The sequence below is a fragment of the Myotis nattereri genome (assembly GCF_964212035.1).
Source record: "Myotis nattereri genome assembly, chromosome: 1".
Lineage (NCBI taxonomy): Eukaryota > Metazoa > Chordata > Mammalia > Chiroptera > Vespertilionidae > Myotis > Myotis nattereri.
The window spans coordinates 6,823,093-6,838,850 of NC_138075.1; the positions used below are offsets into that span (position 1 = coordinate 6,823,093).

General features: G+C 49.2%; 1 protein-coding gene across 1 annotated transcript in view; it reads left to right on the forward strand.

The window, feature by feature from the left end:
* EML1 (EMAP like 1) overlaps positions 1 to 15,758 on the forward strand; it is a 108,700-nt gene that overhangs the window by 33,266 nt on the left and 59,676 nt on the right. Inside the window, exon 2 of the mRNA XM_081095191.1 lies at positions 13,559 to 13,741. Within this exon, the coding sequence (XP_080951317.1) occupies positions 13,559 to 13,741 (183 nt within the window). The remainder of the gene's footprint in view (positions 1 to 13,558; positions 13,742 to 15,758) is intronic.

A 15,758-nucleotide genomic window follows, 5' to 3' on the forward strand; every position in this document is an offset into this window, starting at 1 on the left:
CCGTGCACTCCCACGCAGTGTACCCCCTGCACTCCCACGCAGGATACCCCGTGCACTCCCACGCAGGGTACCCCGTGCACTCCCACGCAGGGTACCCTGTGCACTCCCACGCAGGGTACCCCCTGCACTCCCACGCAGGGTACCCCCTGCACTCCCACGCAGGGTACCCCGTGCACGCCCACGCAGGGTACCCCGTGCACTCCCACGCAGGGTACCCCGTGCACTCCCACGCAGGGTACCGCGTGCACTCCCATACAGTGTGTCACAGGTCCAGGTGCTAACCAACACTGTTTTTGCAATATATTTGTCTGATTTTGGCATTAGAGTAAGGCTGACTTTCATAGATGAGCTGAGAAATATTCCCTCCTCTCCAGTTATCTGGAAGAAGTCTGTGTAGAGTGGTATTATTTCTTCCCGAAATGTTTGGTAGAATCCACCAGTGAAGTTATCTGGGTCTCGGGGATTTTTTGGTGGGGGAAAAATTAACCATAAATTCAAAATTTTTATTAAAGCTGTTCAGGTTATCTACTCTTGCATGAACTTGAGTAGATGTTGTTTTTCCGAGAATTAGTGTGTTATCGACAGAGAGCGTTTCTTAGTGCCCCCTTGTCCTTTCAGGGCCTGTAGGTCAGGAGTGCTGTCACCTCTTATTCTGGATGCTGGTATTTTGTGTCCTTTCTCTTTTATTTTCCTGATTAATTTGGATGCAGGTTTGTCCATTTTCCTTGCTTTGTGAAGAACTAGCTTTTGGCTTGATTGCCCTATACTCTGTCCGTGTCATTGGTTTCTGCTCTGCTGTGTATCACCTCCTCTCTCTGGCTTGCTCTACGTTTCTTAAGGTAGGAGCTCGGGTAATTTTCCTTCACCTCCTCCTCTTCCTTCTCCTTTCTTCTTTTCTATTCTGGGTGTTTCGTGCTTTAAAATTCTTAGAACTGTTTCAGCCGCATCCCACAAATTTTGATATCTGTGTTTTCACACTCATTCAGTTCAAAACGCTTCCTGATTTTCCATCCTATGCCATTTGAGTTAATTTTTGTGAACGTTGTAAGGTCTGTGTCTATGGATGTCTAATTGTCCCAGTGCCACTTGTTAACAATACTGTCCTTTCTCCATCGAATTGCCTCTGCTCTTTTGTTGGAGATTAGCTGCCTCGATTTGTGGGGAGTGTCATTTCTCAGAGTTGTCGCCCTCATTCAGCATTGTGTTGGCTATTCTGGGTCTTTGCCTTCCCATGGAAACTCTAGAATCCGATGGTCAGTATTCATGAAATAGCTTGCTGGGGTTGCGATTGGGATTGTGTTGACTCTACAGATCAAGTTGGGAAGAATTAACATAACAATGGTGGGACTCCTAATCCATGAATGTGAAATACCTCTCCATTCCTTCAGATCTTTTTTAATTCTTTCATCATGATTGTATAGTTTTCTGCATATAGATCTTGTACACATTTTTTTAAAATTGATTTTTAGAGAGAGAGCGGGGGGGGGGGAGAGAGAGAGAGAGCGCGCGAGCGATTTGTTGTTCCACATATTTGTGCATTCATTGGTTGCTTCTTGTATGTGCCCTGACTGGGGATCGAACCCACAGCCTTGGCGTATTAGGACAACGCTCTAACCAACTGAGCTACCTGCCCAGGGCTAATCCTTACCACATTTTGTTTATTTCTTTTATCATAATTTTATAGTTAGCTGCATGCACATCCTATACATATGTTGTTGGATTTATACCTATGTATTTTTCTTTCTTTTTTTGTGTGTTATTGCAAATGGTGGTGTGTTTATAATTTCAAAATGTTCATTGCTGGCACATAGGAAAGCAGTTGACTTTTGTATTTAACCTTGTACCGTACAACCTTGTTATAATCACTTATTCTAGGAGTTTTTCTCATCTGTTCTTTGGAGTTTTCTACATAGATAACTGTGTCATCTGCAGTTTTATTTCTTCTTTCCCAGTTTGTGTATTTTACTTTTTCCTGTCTTCTTGCACCAGCGGGACTTCCAGTAGATACCAAACAGGGGCAATGAGAGGCAGCCTCCTTGCCTTGCTCCCATTCTCAGGGGAAAGCACGTTTCTCATTGTGAAGTGAGGGGGTTCTGCGTCCCTCGTTCGCCAGATTATCTCTTTACCGCTGGTCTGAAGCAGCTTGATTCCGCTCTGCCTTGGTGAAATTTTCTTCATGTTTCTTGTGCTTGGGATTCATTGAACTTCTTGATCCGTGGATTTATCACTTCCTTCAAATTTGGAAAATTTTCAGCCATTATTTTTCTAATGATTTTTTAAATTCTCCTCTCTCTCCTCCCCTTTGGGACTTGAGTTATATAGATATTAGGACTCTTGAGGTTGTCTTACAAACTCCCTGGTGCTCTGTTCTTATTCATATTCATTCATTCATTCATTCATCCATTCATTCTCTCTGTCATATCTGTTTTCTCTCAGTATTTCATTTTGTATAGTTTCTGTTGCTGTTTCTTTATGTTCACTGATCTTTACAGTTAATCTCATCCAGTGCATTGTTGTTTTCTAGAAGTTTGACTTTAAAAATTATGTAATATGCATATATAGCATAAATATAAGTAAATAAATGTCACATAAAGTGCAGACTAGGTAATAAAAATACGTAATATAAAATATGGCATATATGTAAAATAAATACACACATACTTTCATACCTCTACCTTACATACTCAGCCTTTCCTAGGCTTCTTTAACATACATAATACAGTTAAAATAACTGTCTACTTTTCCTTGTCCAGTCATTTTATTATCTGTGTCATTTCTGGGTTAGTCTTGCTTGATTCTTTTCCTGATTATGGGTCATATTTTCCTGCCTTGCCATTGTTATTGGGTACCAGGCATTGTGAATTTCACCTTGTTGGGAGCCGGATCTTTTTATCTATAATAATAAAAGGGTAATATGCTAATTAGACCGGATGTCCTTCCAGGCGTCATTCCAGATGTCCTTCTGGATGAAGCCGGGGCAGAGGGAAGTAGCACGGGTCCTGGGTGCCAAAGGGAAGCCGGTGCTGGCAGCCGGGGGAAGGAAGGCCTACTCTTGCACGAATTTTCGGGCATGGGCCCCTCGTATTCCTATAAACACTCCTGAGCTCTGTCCTGGGCTGTGGTTGAGTTACTTGGAAGCAGCTTTGTCAGGGGACCAGCGTTCGGCCTCGGGTGAAATGTTCCAAGTTCTCTCCCAGCCTGGGTTCTGTGGTCTCCACTCAGGCTGGTGGTGGCCAGGACTCTGCCCAGCGCTGTGTGAGCCCTGCTGTCTGTTCTCTTCACATAGTTCTTCCCCACTCTGGGGAATGTCCTCCCGCATCCCTGCTGGTCAGTTCTCAGCTGAGGCTCATTCCCGAAGTTTCCCCTCTTTGCAGCCCCTCCCTTCCTGGTGGGTTTCTGGGCTTCCAGCTCGGTCTCCCCAACTTAGGGGGTCCCCTCCCCACATCACTTCCTGGGAGCTGCCTCGGGGTCTCCTCTCCTGCTCACCACCTGGGAGCGATCGCTGTCCCTGTCTGTCTGTGTCACGTAGTTTTTATTGTAGCTCTTTCAAGTAGGGCAGCTGTTACTGCATCTTGGCTAGAAGCAGAAGTTGATGGCACTTTTTAAGAAGTAGTTACACAATGTGAACGAGAAAAAGTTTTACCATAACAACCACCACTAAAAACGGATGTGGGTGGTGGGAGGTTAGGACTCGGACCTTCCTTTAGGGCAGTGATGGCGAGCCTATGACATGCGTGTCAGAGGTGACACGCGAACTCATTTTTTTGGTTGATTTTTCTTTGTTAAATGGCATTTAAATATATAAAATAAATATCAAAAATAGAAGTCTTTGTTTTACTATGGTTGCAAATATCAAAAAATTTCTATATGTGACACGGCACCAGAGTTAAGTTAGGGTTTTTCAAAATGCTGACACGCCGAGCTCAAAAGGTTCACCATCGCTGCTTTAGGGTCTAACTAACCTTAGCCTGCGGCAGCCCCACTTTTTTGATAGGAACCTAACAGGTGAGCTGTACACGAGAAGCCAGGTGTCTCCAGGGTTACTGTCTGCCATGAGCCCCGTACCTACTGGATTATCCTGAAGACAGCCCACCGGCATCAGTGGGTGTTAGGAATTTTGTCCTGGAAAACCAGTTATCTGGCGTTAGCACCTTGGTGGCTTTTTAACATTTGAACTATTCTTTTCTGGTTTTTATTTTTAATATGTGGTCACTAGCTGAGGACACATGCGCTGATTTTTTAAAATATGTTTTTTATTGATTTCAGGTTTCAAAGAGAGGAAGGGAGAGGGAGAGATAGAAACATCAATGATGAGAGACAATCATTGATCAGCTGCCTCCTGCACGCCCCCTACTGGGGATCAAGCCCGCAACCTGGGCATGGGCCCTGACCTGGAATTGAACTGTGACCTCCTGGTTCATGGGTTGATGCTCAACCACTGAGCCACACCAGCTGGGCAAGAGTTTTCATCTCAACTATCAAAGGACAAACTTTCATGCGAGGGAATATTGTCTGAAACTAATCCGAACTGTTCAGTCTAGAACAGCGGTCACCAACCTTTCGGACCTCATGGACCACCAGTGGTCCATGGACCACCCGTTGGCGACCACTGGTCTAGAAGACGGTCAGTGCTATGATAATGTAACTGTATAGTACTTCAAACAGAAACATTTTATACTAATGGAAATTAATAGAAAAAATTAATATAATTAATATAATAACAACTTTTATTTTATTATTTTTTCAAAATCCGTACCTGAGGATATATTTTTACTGATTTGAGAGAGAGAGAGAGAGAGAGAGAGAGAGAGAGGAAGCGATAGAGAGAGAGAAACATCAATGTGAGAACAAAACATCAATCCATTGCCTCTGGGGAACCCAGGTGTGTGCCCTGACTGGGAGTGGAATCCAAGAGTCTTCGGTGCTCAGGACGGTGCTCCAGCCAGCTGAGCTGCACCAGCCAAGGCGCATGTTCTTTCTGCTGAGAGGCTTTGAAACGATGTAGCAAATAACCTCTTCTTAAGGCTACCTTTTTACATAACTTTCTGTTAAGTCAGTTTAGGAGCCGATGGATGACATCTTATCTAGAGATGTAACGGGCGAATGTTGCAATCGTTGGTCTCCCTGTAAAATAGAATTGGGACCACAGCGCCAGATCTTTTCCAAGTCCGACGCTCACGGGCACTATTCTGTCTGCTCGCCCCTCCCCCACCTCCATCATTTTCATCTTTCCTCCTCCGGTTAGGACTTGGCAACCTGCCGGACTTGCTAGGCGTGCTGCTGAAAGGCTGTAGCCTTTTCCTCTGTCATCCCAGCTGTCCCAGACGCTGGATGCGCCCTTCCTGCCTGCGCTCCCGGGGCCACTGGGCCCAGCGCAGAGGCCACGTTGCAAAGCATATTGTCACACGTCACTGGGGGCCGCTTTTCTGCTCAACTGCAGGCAGGAGCCGTGTTTGCTTTAAGACCGCGGGGAAAAGGGTTGAACAGCCTCGAAGTACCTGGGTCTTGTAGTTTCTCACAGAAACAAGAAGCAAGATAACTCCTGCAGAGGTAGAGGTGTGTGTGTACGTGTGTGCATACATGTATGTGAGTGCATGTGTGTGTGCATGTGCTCGTGTGTGCATTTGTGTGTATGCACATGTGTGTGCGTGGTATTCAAAGGACACTCCAAAGACTTTGAAGGCTCCCAGGCTTCCGTGAGAGGTCTTTGTCAGGCAAAAATGAAAAGAGAGTATATTTCAAAATAAAGTCATTGTTTCCTAAATACTCAACTCGAGAATGTCCAGGCTGTTCTTTCTGTGATTGTTCTTATTCTTGCTTCATTCATGGAAACTCAGAAGCTCACCTGAAATCCTGCTCTTCCTCCCGCACCTGTGTTCTGGTCTGGGCTGCTCTGGTCCTCGTGTTACATCTGGAGCCGGCCTTCTTGCCGAGCTGGTGGTCTGGGCGTGGGGGCTGTGTGGTCGCTCTCTTTGGGTCCTCTGTTTCTGGGCTGGTTATCTGTGGGCCAGTCTCTCCCCTGGCAGACTGAGCGCCCTACAGTTTAGAAGGTTGCATGGTCACTGCATTGCCCGGCACAAGGTCTGGCCCAGAAGGATGCTTAATAACATTTTATTGAATTGAACAAAAAATGTGTTTTCTTTAAACCACATCATGTCATCTGAATTCAGCATAGTCACGTGTTGCTCCTCAAGGTGATGTATGTGTTTCTCCTGGTCTCCAGTTTTACAACCGAAGACTCAGAAAAGATCTTTATACCACTTCCCCCACCCCTACACACACACGCACACACAGGTTCAAGAGGCTCTACTGAAGTTCCTGTCATCAGCAGGCAGAGGCTGCATCCGCTCCAGCCGAGGGCTGTTGTAGGATCAGGATCCCTTGACAGACAGGTGCGTGAACGGTAGCTGTTGAGACAGGTGGACCACTGGGTAGGGTCCGTTCTTGTGATTTTCTGTGATGAATCTCAGGGCTGACGCTCATGTGGCAGGTCCAGCCCAGGGACGAACAAAGCTCAGGGTTCCTGACTGACCCATGCAATCGGGAGAACGAGGAGTCTTAGGAGAGAGGCAGCGGCAGCCCCCCAACCAGGGCAGGGCCTCAGAGCTGCACATCCGAGGGGCCGGTCCAGACCCTGACCCAGCAGAGGAGGTAGGGCCTCCCCACACGGCCTCTCTGTTTCAGGATGGTCCAGGTGTGACAGTATAACACAGCTTTTCCGCAAACAGTGCCACCATGGAAAGCAGCTGTCATGAGATGTCTACCTGCAGGTTGCTGAGTGAAAGGCTGTCATTCCTCCCTGCTCACCTGACTGGTTCTAAAATACTAAACCCTGTAATAAGATTCCCCCCCCCCAAATTTGTCTAATATTTTGGAAAAGGTAAAATGATGCATATTTTACTTAGTACCATGCAAGTCCCACTGGAATGAATGCCCGTCATTGGGTGGACCACGCGATACAGTGGGAAGAGCCGAGCCTTCCATGGTCCCCAGCCTGTAGCTTTCTGCTGCGTGAGTCGAGATGAGGTGGACGCTTCTCCAGTGTCACCGTGCGATGGGAGGATGCTGTGTGGCCTGGAGCGACACCGAGAGGCGAAGCGTCGGGCACAGTGGGAATAAAGGGCAGCTGTTCTTGTTTCAAGTGAAGAGAGAAGGAAGTAGGAACATCTCAAGATGAAGGGCAGATTCTAAGTGAACCTTTTTAAATCGATAGCCCCTTGGACTTCCGGGACTTACTCAGGCAGCCGCAGGTCTTCACAGCACCAGACCTGCAGGGCCCAGAGCTGTGTTCATCTCTAGGTAACGAGACAGTCCTGGGAATGGAGACCAGAGTGCACTTCCCTCGCCCTTTGAATACAGTGAAACAGACAGGTTACTGGGAGATCTTTCTGTGCCACTTTTTACCATAGATGGTAATTCAACTTAAAAGTCATAGCCACAGGAGCCACCTGAAGATCCAGGGTAAGGGCAGAGCCTCAAGGTCCTCTTTCTGCCTGTGGAACCAGAGGTGATGTAGGTGCTACCTGGACCCATGACATCACTTTAAGAAGGAAGAGGCGTTTGGCTACGTTCTCACGGGCACCAAGTCTGAGACGGAGCCATGGATGTGAGGCCTGGTCTGTCCTTTGCCCACGAATCACGTGCTCCCAGTGCGGGGGCGTAGATGGAACTGTCCTCTCCCCTAAGGCTACTGACACATCTCCTGGACTGACCAGAGGTGCTCCTGTCTGCTCTGGTCAGGGCCTCCCCGGGGCCCAGCACACACAGTTCTCGCGAATGTGCTCAGTAACTATTGTTGATGTTGGTTTCACCGGAGGCCAGTGTTTGCCTTTCGCTGTTATAAACAGTAATAGTAACAACAACAAACTGGACGCACGCCCCACTGCCACCTGTGTTGAACATCTGCCTGCCGTCATTGTATCGGATATTTCATGTACCTTAACATTTATCCTCGGGAACCTCAGGAAGCAGGTGGGGTGTCCCGGAGTGGTCAGTGATTTGCCTGAGTCATACGGCTAATGAGTGGCAGGCCCAGGAACCGGCCCTGCCCGATCTGGACGCCACGTCAGTGCTTTTCCCGGGCCCCCGGCCGCCCAGTGCAGCGGCGCCGATCACCAGCCTTTCCGAGGACTGGCTTCCTGAGCTGTGCCTGGACCTCGACAAGATGCCACGAGGCTGGAATTGAGCCCCAAGAAGGTCTGCTGCTGGCGGAGGAGGCAGAGCAGCTTCCAGAACCCATGGCCACTGAGACATCCGCATTGGGGGCCTCACACCCTGCGGCTGGGTTCCGCCTGGGTTAGGCCCTTCCTGCCCTTGCCATAGCACCAGTTTTTGCGCCTGATCATTGAGATAGTCCCCGGTGGGTCCCCTTGGCTTCCTAAGGAAGCGAGTGGGTGCCCCAGCCCCAGCCCCAGCCAGTAGTTCTAGTTCAGACAGAAGTTTAAAAACCCAACAGGTAAGAATAGAGAGAATGTTCTTCTTTTCAACCCCTTCCTCCCCCCCCCAACTCCATGAAGTTAGGAAGCTTGACAAGGATGTGAAACTGAGGAAAAGATGGAGACTCTATTGTTAAAACTTTTAATGACCTCCTTGGGTCAGCTGTAGAGGTACAGGAGCGAAAATGACTTGAACATAAATAAGGGCTTTCTTTGTGTGGGATTCCCAGTCTCGTGAGGTCTCCTGTGACGGAACTCAGGTGAACTCCCCCGTCTTGTGCTGCGGGACCCTGTGCCGGGTTCAGAGGTGGGAAAGGGGGTGTCGGTTAAGCCAGGCTTTGGGTTGTGCTTTTCCTGTGCGAGTCAGCCCCTTCCCGGCTGCACTGGAGGGTAAGGTCGTTTGAACCCTGGCCTGGCTGTGCACACGGAGGGTAAGAACGCCACGCTGCTCACACGCTCCGTCCGGAGGGGGCTGCCTGCGGAGCATCAGTTCCCAGGGTCACGCGGCGGCGGCGGCGGCGATCGGAAGCACCGGGTCGCGCCTTAGGGAACAGCTCAGCCGGTCTCATAAATGGAGGTGCTCTTCGCGGGTCTGGCATTCGGTTTATAATCACTTGTATTTGAGGGCAGGTGTGTTCAGGTGGTTCGGGTTTTTTTGTTGGGTTTGGGGTGCGGGTTGTTTTTTATTTTGGGGTTTTGTTGGTAAACTTTTAAAATGAGACTTTTTCTTATACAAATGTCGCAATGGAATGAAAACAGTCTGTTGCATGCAGTTTCAGTAAAGCCACCTGCAGACCAGACTGAGGCCACACGGATGCTCTTTGCACCGTAACTTTTTAGAACTCAGAGTGGCCTGACGCACTTGATATGTTGTTGTAATTGTTTTGAAAAGTCAAGGCTGTGCGACAGAGGCTGCCAGGCCGTCCTCGGCAGTGCCGTGCTGGCCCCCGCAGCCACGTGCTCAGGCTCAGCGGTGAGCAGGGGGCCCTCTCCCGGCCGCGGTTGTCAACCCCAGGAGATGACGGAAACGCGTAGGAGTCTGTGTGCCAGATTCTTTTATGACATGAAAAACACACATTATTAATAAAGCACCGATTTCCAATTAATTTTTCAGTACTATTTTGCATGTCGGTGTCTAGACAGCATATAGGAATTTTCAAGGAAATGTTCAACTTGAATCTACTTTGGTAATTTTTATCAGTAATAATCGCTTAATCATAGCTTACATTCATAAAGCACTTACTACCTGCGAAAGGATAGCCTAAGTGCTCTACATATTATCAACTCATTTCACGTTTCAACATTAGATAACTGTTGTCCCTGTTTTACAAATGGGGAAACAGAGGCACAGAGGGATGAAATACTGTGCCCTACACCACACACTGGCAAGTAGGAGGGTGGATTTGAACCCAGAGTCCATGCTAAGAATGACCACAGCATTTGCCTCTTCTGCAAGTCCTCTCCAACGCGGGCTTAGCTCAGGAGCCCCTCCCTGCCTTCTTCCTGCGGCCACGGCCTTCCTGGCGAGGTGTGCGGTGGCCCAGGATCCCAGGTGGCAGCTGTCACACAGACTTGCCCTCCTGTCTCTTGCTCACACGTTGGAGGATTTCATCCAGCTGTTGAGCTCCTCAGAGGGAAGACAGATGGAACGTGACCTTTGGTCCTGCTTTCCCCCCTCGCACTTGGCGTGACATTATGAAGGGGGACTTGCCTGTTTTTCCACGCTGGCCCGAGGACACGTGGGGAAATCCCACAGGACCTGTCCTTCCACGAGATGTGCTATAGAACGTAAGGACGGCCTCTCTCAAATGAGCTACAGGGACCAGTTTTCATTGAAACTTCCCTTTGCTGAGATGGTATAATAGCAGCCAACCTCAACAAGCAAAAGTAACCCCTGGCTGACAAAGCCAGTGGGTAGACCTGTTCTTGCCTGGACTCTCGAAAAGTATATATCTGTGTGTGTGTGTGTGTGTGTGTGTGTGTGTGTGTGTAATTTGTATTGATTTCAGAGAGTAAGGAAGAGGGAGAGAGATGAAAACATCAATGATGAGAGAGAATCATTGATAGCTGCCTCCTGCACGCCCCTTGTTGAGGATTGAGCCTATAACTCAGGCATGGGCCCAGACCTGGAATCCAACCATGACCTTCTCGCACATAGATCAGTGCTCAACCACTGAGCCAGGCTGTCTGGGCTCCATTGATTTTTAAAGAGAATGGAAGAGAGGGAGGGAAGGAGGAAAAAAAAGAGGAGGGAGGAAGGGAAGGAGAGAGAGAGAGAGACATTGATTTGTTATTCTACCTATTTATGCATCATTGGTTGCTTCTTGTATGTGCCCTTGTATGACTGAAGATCTATTCTGCAACCTTGGCCCATCCCGGCGACACTCTTACCAACTGAGTTACCCAGCCAGGGCTTCAAATGGTTATTTTGTTTTTTAGCTTAACATTCAACAAAATTCCCATTTTGAGATAATTCAATGTATTTTAACACAGTCTTTTTTTTTCATATTTAAAATAAATCCCATTTTAATCAGTGCATTAAATCTGCTTTTTAAATTCATTTGAATGATGATTATCTTTTCCCCCTAAAGAAATGGATTTAATAGGCTTTTAAGAGGTATCTTACAACAGAATTGTAACTATAAATGTAACACGGCCTTGATGCACGTAACTGCCACCACCATCAGGACACAGAGCTTTTCTATACTCTCCCAAACGCCCTTGTGCTGTGCCCCTCCTCCAGCCCTTGGTACCCACTGATCTGTTCTTCCCTAGAGCCCTGTCTTGTAGAAATCTCATGCATGGACTCATACAGTGTGTAACCTTGGAGACCGGCTTCCTTCCCTCAGCATAATGCCTGGAGAGCCGTCCATGTATCCATCGATCGTTGCATGTGTCCATCGGTCACTCCTTTCTGTCCCTGTGCAGTACTCCACTGCATGGGGCACCACCGCCCGTCCATGCACCAGTTGGAGCGCACCTGAATGGCTCCCCGTCGTTACCACGTATGCATGGAGCCACTATAACGCGAGTGTTCACTTCTCTGGAGTCAGTGCCTAGATTGCGAGGTCACATGGTAATAAGTATACGTTTAACTTTATAAGAAACTGCTAAACTGTTTTCCAGGGTGGCCATACCATTATGTGTGCCCACCAGCCATGTAGCAGAGCTTCCTTTGCCCTGTATTCTCACTGCCTTTGGTTTTGTCCGTATTTTATATTCGAACCATTCCCACAGGTGTGTAGTGCTGTCTCACTGTGGGTTTCATTTGCATCTTCCTAATGGCTATTGGCATTGAACATATTTTCCGAGGCCTGTTTGTTCTTTAAGGAAGGGTATATTCGAGTGTTTTCTGTTAGCTCCAATGGTTTATTCGTTTTGGATTTGTACTCAACTTGTTTTCTCTTCTCTTGAGAATGTCTTCCGTATCTTGATTCTTCGATGTCCTGAGTGTCCTTGGGTTGCACCTGGGCGTGATGCATGCTTAGCGGTGGAGGTGCTGTTTTCCGTTTTCTCCAGTGAGCACTGTGTCCTGTGTCTCAGTGGGGACCTTTCTCGTTGGACTTGAGCTGCGAGCTCCGTTTCTAGGCTGCGGCTCCGGTCCCAGCCGGAGCGTTTGTAGTTAGCTAGCTGGGTGGTTGAGTCCGTGAGACCCTGTGTGTGTAGACAGTTTGGGGATCCCCTCTGGCTTTTTCCTTCCTGGGACTTCCCCACTTTCCTCAGCGTTCACCGTCTTTGGACGTCACTTTGGGTTTTCTTAGGGATAAAACTCTGACGGGTTTTCCGCACGTCCCCTCCCCGTCCTGTGCACCTGGCTCTGGCTGAACACCACAGACGAGGGAATTTACTTGCGTTGTCGTCCATCTGCCTCCGCCAAGCGCATATAAACCCCCATCAGAGTGTCTGTGCTGCAGGGCCCGCTTCTAGAACCTTCAGGAAGCTGTTGTGTGTGTTTCCAGGCTTCATACTTGCTTTCTGCAGGGGGTGCTGTCCAGCAGGGTCTGTTGTACCTGGAAGCAGAGCGAGTCTGATGCACACATTTTAGCTCGGAGACGGAGACAGTGAGTAGGTGCAGGAGCAGTCAGAGTTTGCAGTGAAGCTCTGAAGCAAGAAATAAGGCTGAAGTATTGCCACGTGGCAGGTTAGTAAGGCTGTTAAAAAGGTTCTCTGAAGGGCTCCCACTTGAGTGGAGACGTAAAGATCGGGGACTTTCATTATGAGAAAAGCTGGTGAGAAATGTTTCAGGCAAACGCAGCAGCAGATACAGAAGCCGCAGGCGGGAGGAAGGTCAGCATGGCCGCGGCGTGGTGCCCAAGGGGAGACGACATAACGGGGTCAGGGAGGCGGGAAGATCACGCAGGGCCTGGTGCCCCTTGAGGAGGACTGGGGACCAGCGATTCCGTACAACAAAATGTGGTTACCATGGTCCCACGGGTACGCACACCGCACAGATGCACCCCTCATACTGCTTGGTCAGCGTAGCCAGTCCCTAAAGGGCTTGCCCGATGGGTGGTGTGGCCTCGTGACTATCTGACCTACCTGTGCATTGTTGGAGCTAAAGCTGGGCGACCGTGCGTGGATTGGGCCGTGTGTGGGAAGTTGAAATAGGTTCCCATACCCCGCTACCTCCGAGGCCCTCTGCTATCATGGAAGCGATAAGGCGGCCTGCATCTAGAACATACAGTAGCAGTTACAACACAGTCTAAAACATGAGCAGCCCTGCCCTGGCTGGGTTGCTCAGGTGGTGGGAGCATCATCCCGTACACCAAAAGGTTGCAGGTTCGATTCCTGGTTGGGGCACATATGGGAGCTAACCCATGTTTCTCCCTCACATCGATGTTTCTCCTTTCCTATCTCTCCAAAAATCAATGAAAACATATCCTCAGGTGAGGATTAAAAATAATAAATAAATAAACAGTGAGGAGCACTCCCAAGGTGGAGGGAGACTAGTAGAAGGAAGTGCAGCCTTTTGTTTTAAGGCTCCAGGTGATTCTGCAGGGAGGCCGCCGCCTCTGGGTTTAATTACTCCGCTGCAGCGACGGCTGGGTTGGGTTGGGCGTGAGTGCCGGGCTGGCTTCCCTGGGGTGCACGGGAGACTCACTTGCTCCTTTCCTTGGGTTCAGATGACAGCGCCTCCGCGGCAAGCAGCATGGAGGTGACGGACCGCATCGCCTCCCTGGAGCAGCGGGTCCAGATGCAAGAGGACGACATCCAGCTGCTGAAGTCGGCTCTGGCCGACGTGGTGCGGCGGCTGAACGTCACGGAGGAGCAGCAGGCCGTGCTCAGCAGGAAGGGACCTACCAAAGGTGGGTGTTCGCGTCGCCAGGGGTGCGAGCGGGTCGGGCTCCTGGTCGGTCCCTCCCCAGGCCGCACTGCTCTGATACTGCCAGGGACCCACACGCAGAAAGAGTGCCGCAGCCGCAGCGTGGACAGTCACCCCGCGGGCCAGGGCAGTGTCTCCTTGATGTCGGTGACGTGCGGCCCGGAGGGGACAGTTGTCGGTGACCAGTAAATGCTCGGGGGGCCGAGGAATGAGAACAATTGTTCATCCAGATTCTCTGGAACAGAGTTCGGTTGCAAGAAACCCCGCCCTCCCTCCCGTGGGTGCCCTTGGGAGGCGTTGGCTAACTCCCCGCCCCTTCTCAGTGCTCACCTCACACCTGAGGCTGGGCCCTCCCTGAGGAGCTCAGAGCCCTGAGGTTTATCCTTGCCCCCCCCACACGCACACGCACGCACACACGCGCACACACACGCACATGCACACACACGCGCACGCGCACGCACACACACGCGCACATGCACACGCACTAGCTAGTGAGCTCCTCCTGGGCAACCCCGTTTCCCTTGAATCCCCTTCTCTGCTCTCCGTGAGCACAGCCTCCCCCAGGCTCCTGTGCCCCGTGGGCTTCTGGGAAATGGATACTCCTTTCATTTCCCAGGGCACTGGGAACAACACATAACAAAGGCAGTGGTGTTTTTTGCTTGTTTGTTTGTGTTTTTTTAAATATATTTTTTATTGATTAAGATATTACATCTGTGTCCTTATCCACACGTTATCCCCTACCCCCCCCTCATGCCCTCACCCCCCCCCCCCCCCGTTGTCCGTGTCCATTGGTTAGGCCTATATGCTTGCATATAAGTCCTTTGGTTGATCTTTCCCCCTTACCCCCACCCTCCCCTACCTTCCCTCCAAGGCCCGACAGTCCAATCAATGCCTCTCCGTCTCTGGATCAGTCCTGGTTCATCAGTTTATGTTGTTCATTATATTCCACAAATGAGTGAGATCATGTGGTATTTATCCCTTAAAGGATATCTTTCAGCATTTCATATAATCCTGGTTTGGTGGTGATGAACTCCTTTAGCTTTTCCTTATCTGTGAAGCTCTTTATCTGACCTTTAATTCTGAATGATAGCTTTGCTGGATAAAGTAATCTTGGTTGTAGGTTCTTGGCATTCATCACTTTGAATATTTCTTGCCACTCCCTTCTGGCCTGCAGTGTTTTTGTTTAAGTCACTTGGTAGGGACCTTCTTTTTGGAATGTTGGGAATGAATTGCCTCCTGACAGCTTCTGTCTGGCTAGTTGGTGCCCTGATGTCTGCTTCCAGCCCATACACGTGGCTCACCTTTTGCCAGAATGACTTTTCCTCGTGGCCACCCTCCAAAGCGGAATTAAATTCCTCTTGTCTGTGGAATTCCTTCGGTTAGTTTTACAGCGGTTCTCAACCTGTGGGTCGCGACCCCTTTGGCGGTCGAACAACCCTTTCACAGGGGTCGCCTAAGACCATCCTGCATATCAGATATTTTACATTGCGATTCATAACAGTAGCAACATTACAGTTATGAAGCCGCAAGGAAAATAATTTTATGGTTGGGTCACAACATGAGGAACTGTATTTAAAGGGCCAGAAGGTTGAGAACCACTGGGTTAGAACATTTGAGATTGTGGCCTGTAATGTCCCTTTCTTTTATTTTAATTTTTTTTTATTCACTTCAGAGAGGAAGGGAAAGAGAGATAGAAATATCAATGATTAGAATCATTGATCGACTCCACCTGCGCACCCTACACTGGGGGTCGAGTCCGGCAACCCGGGCATGTGCCCTGACCAGGAATCAAACCCTGACCTCCTGGTTCATAGACCCAGATGCCCAACCACGGAGCCACACCGGCCGGGCTGTAATGCCCCTTTAAAATGGACTTTCTTATTTCATTTGGATTTGACAGGTGATTGACAGTTCCCATGCTTTCCTGGAGTTAGGAGGGGCCTGTCTCCCGCGGGTGCGAGCTGTTCCTCCAGGACTCGGCTGTGTTCACATTCCTGTGG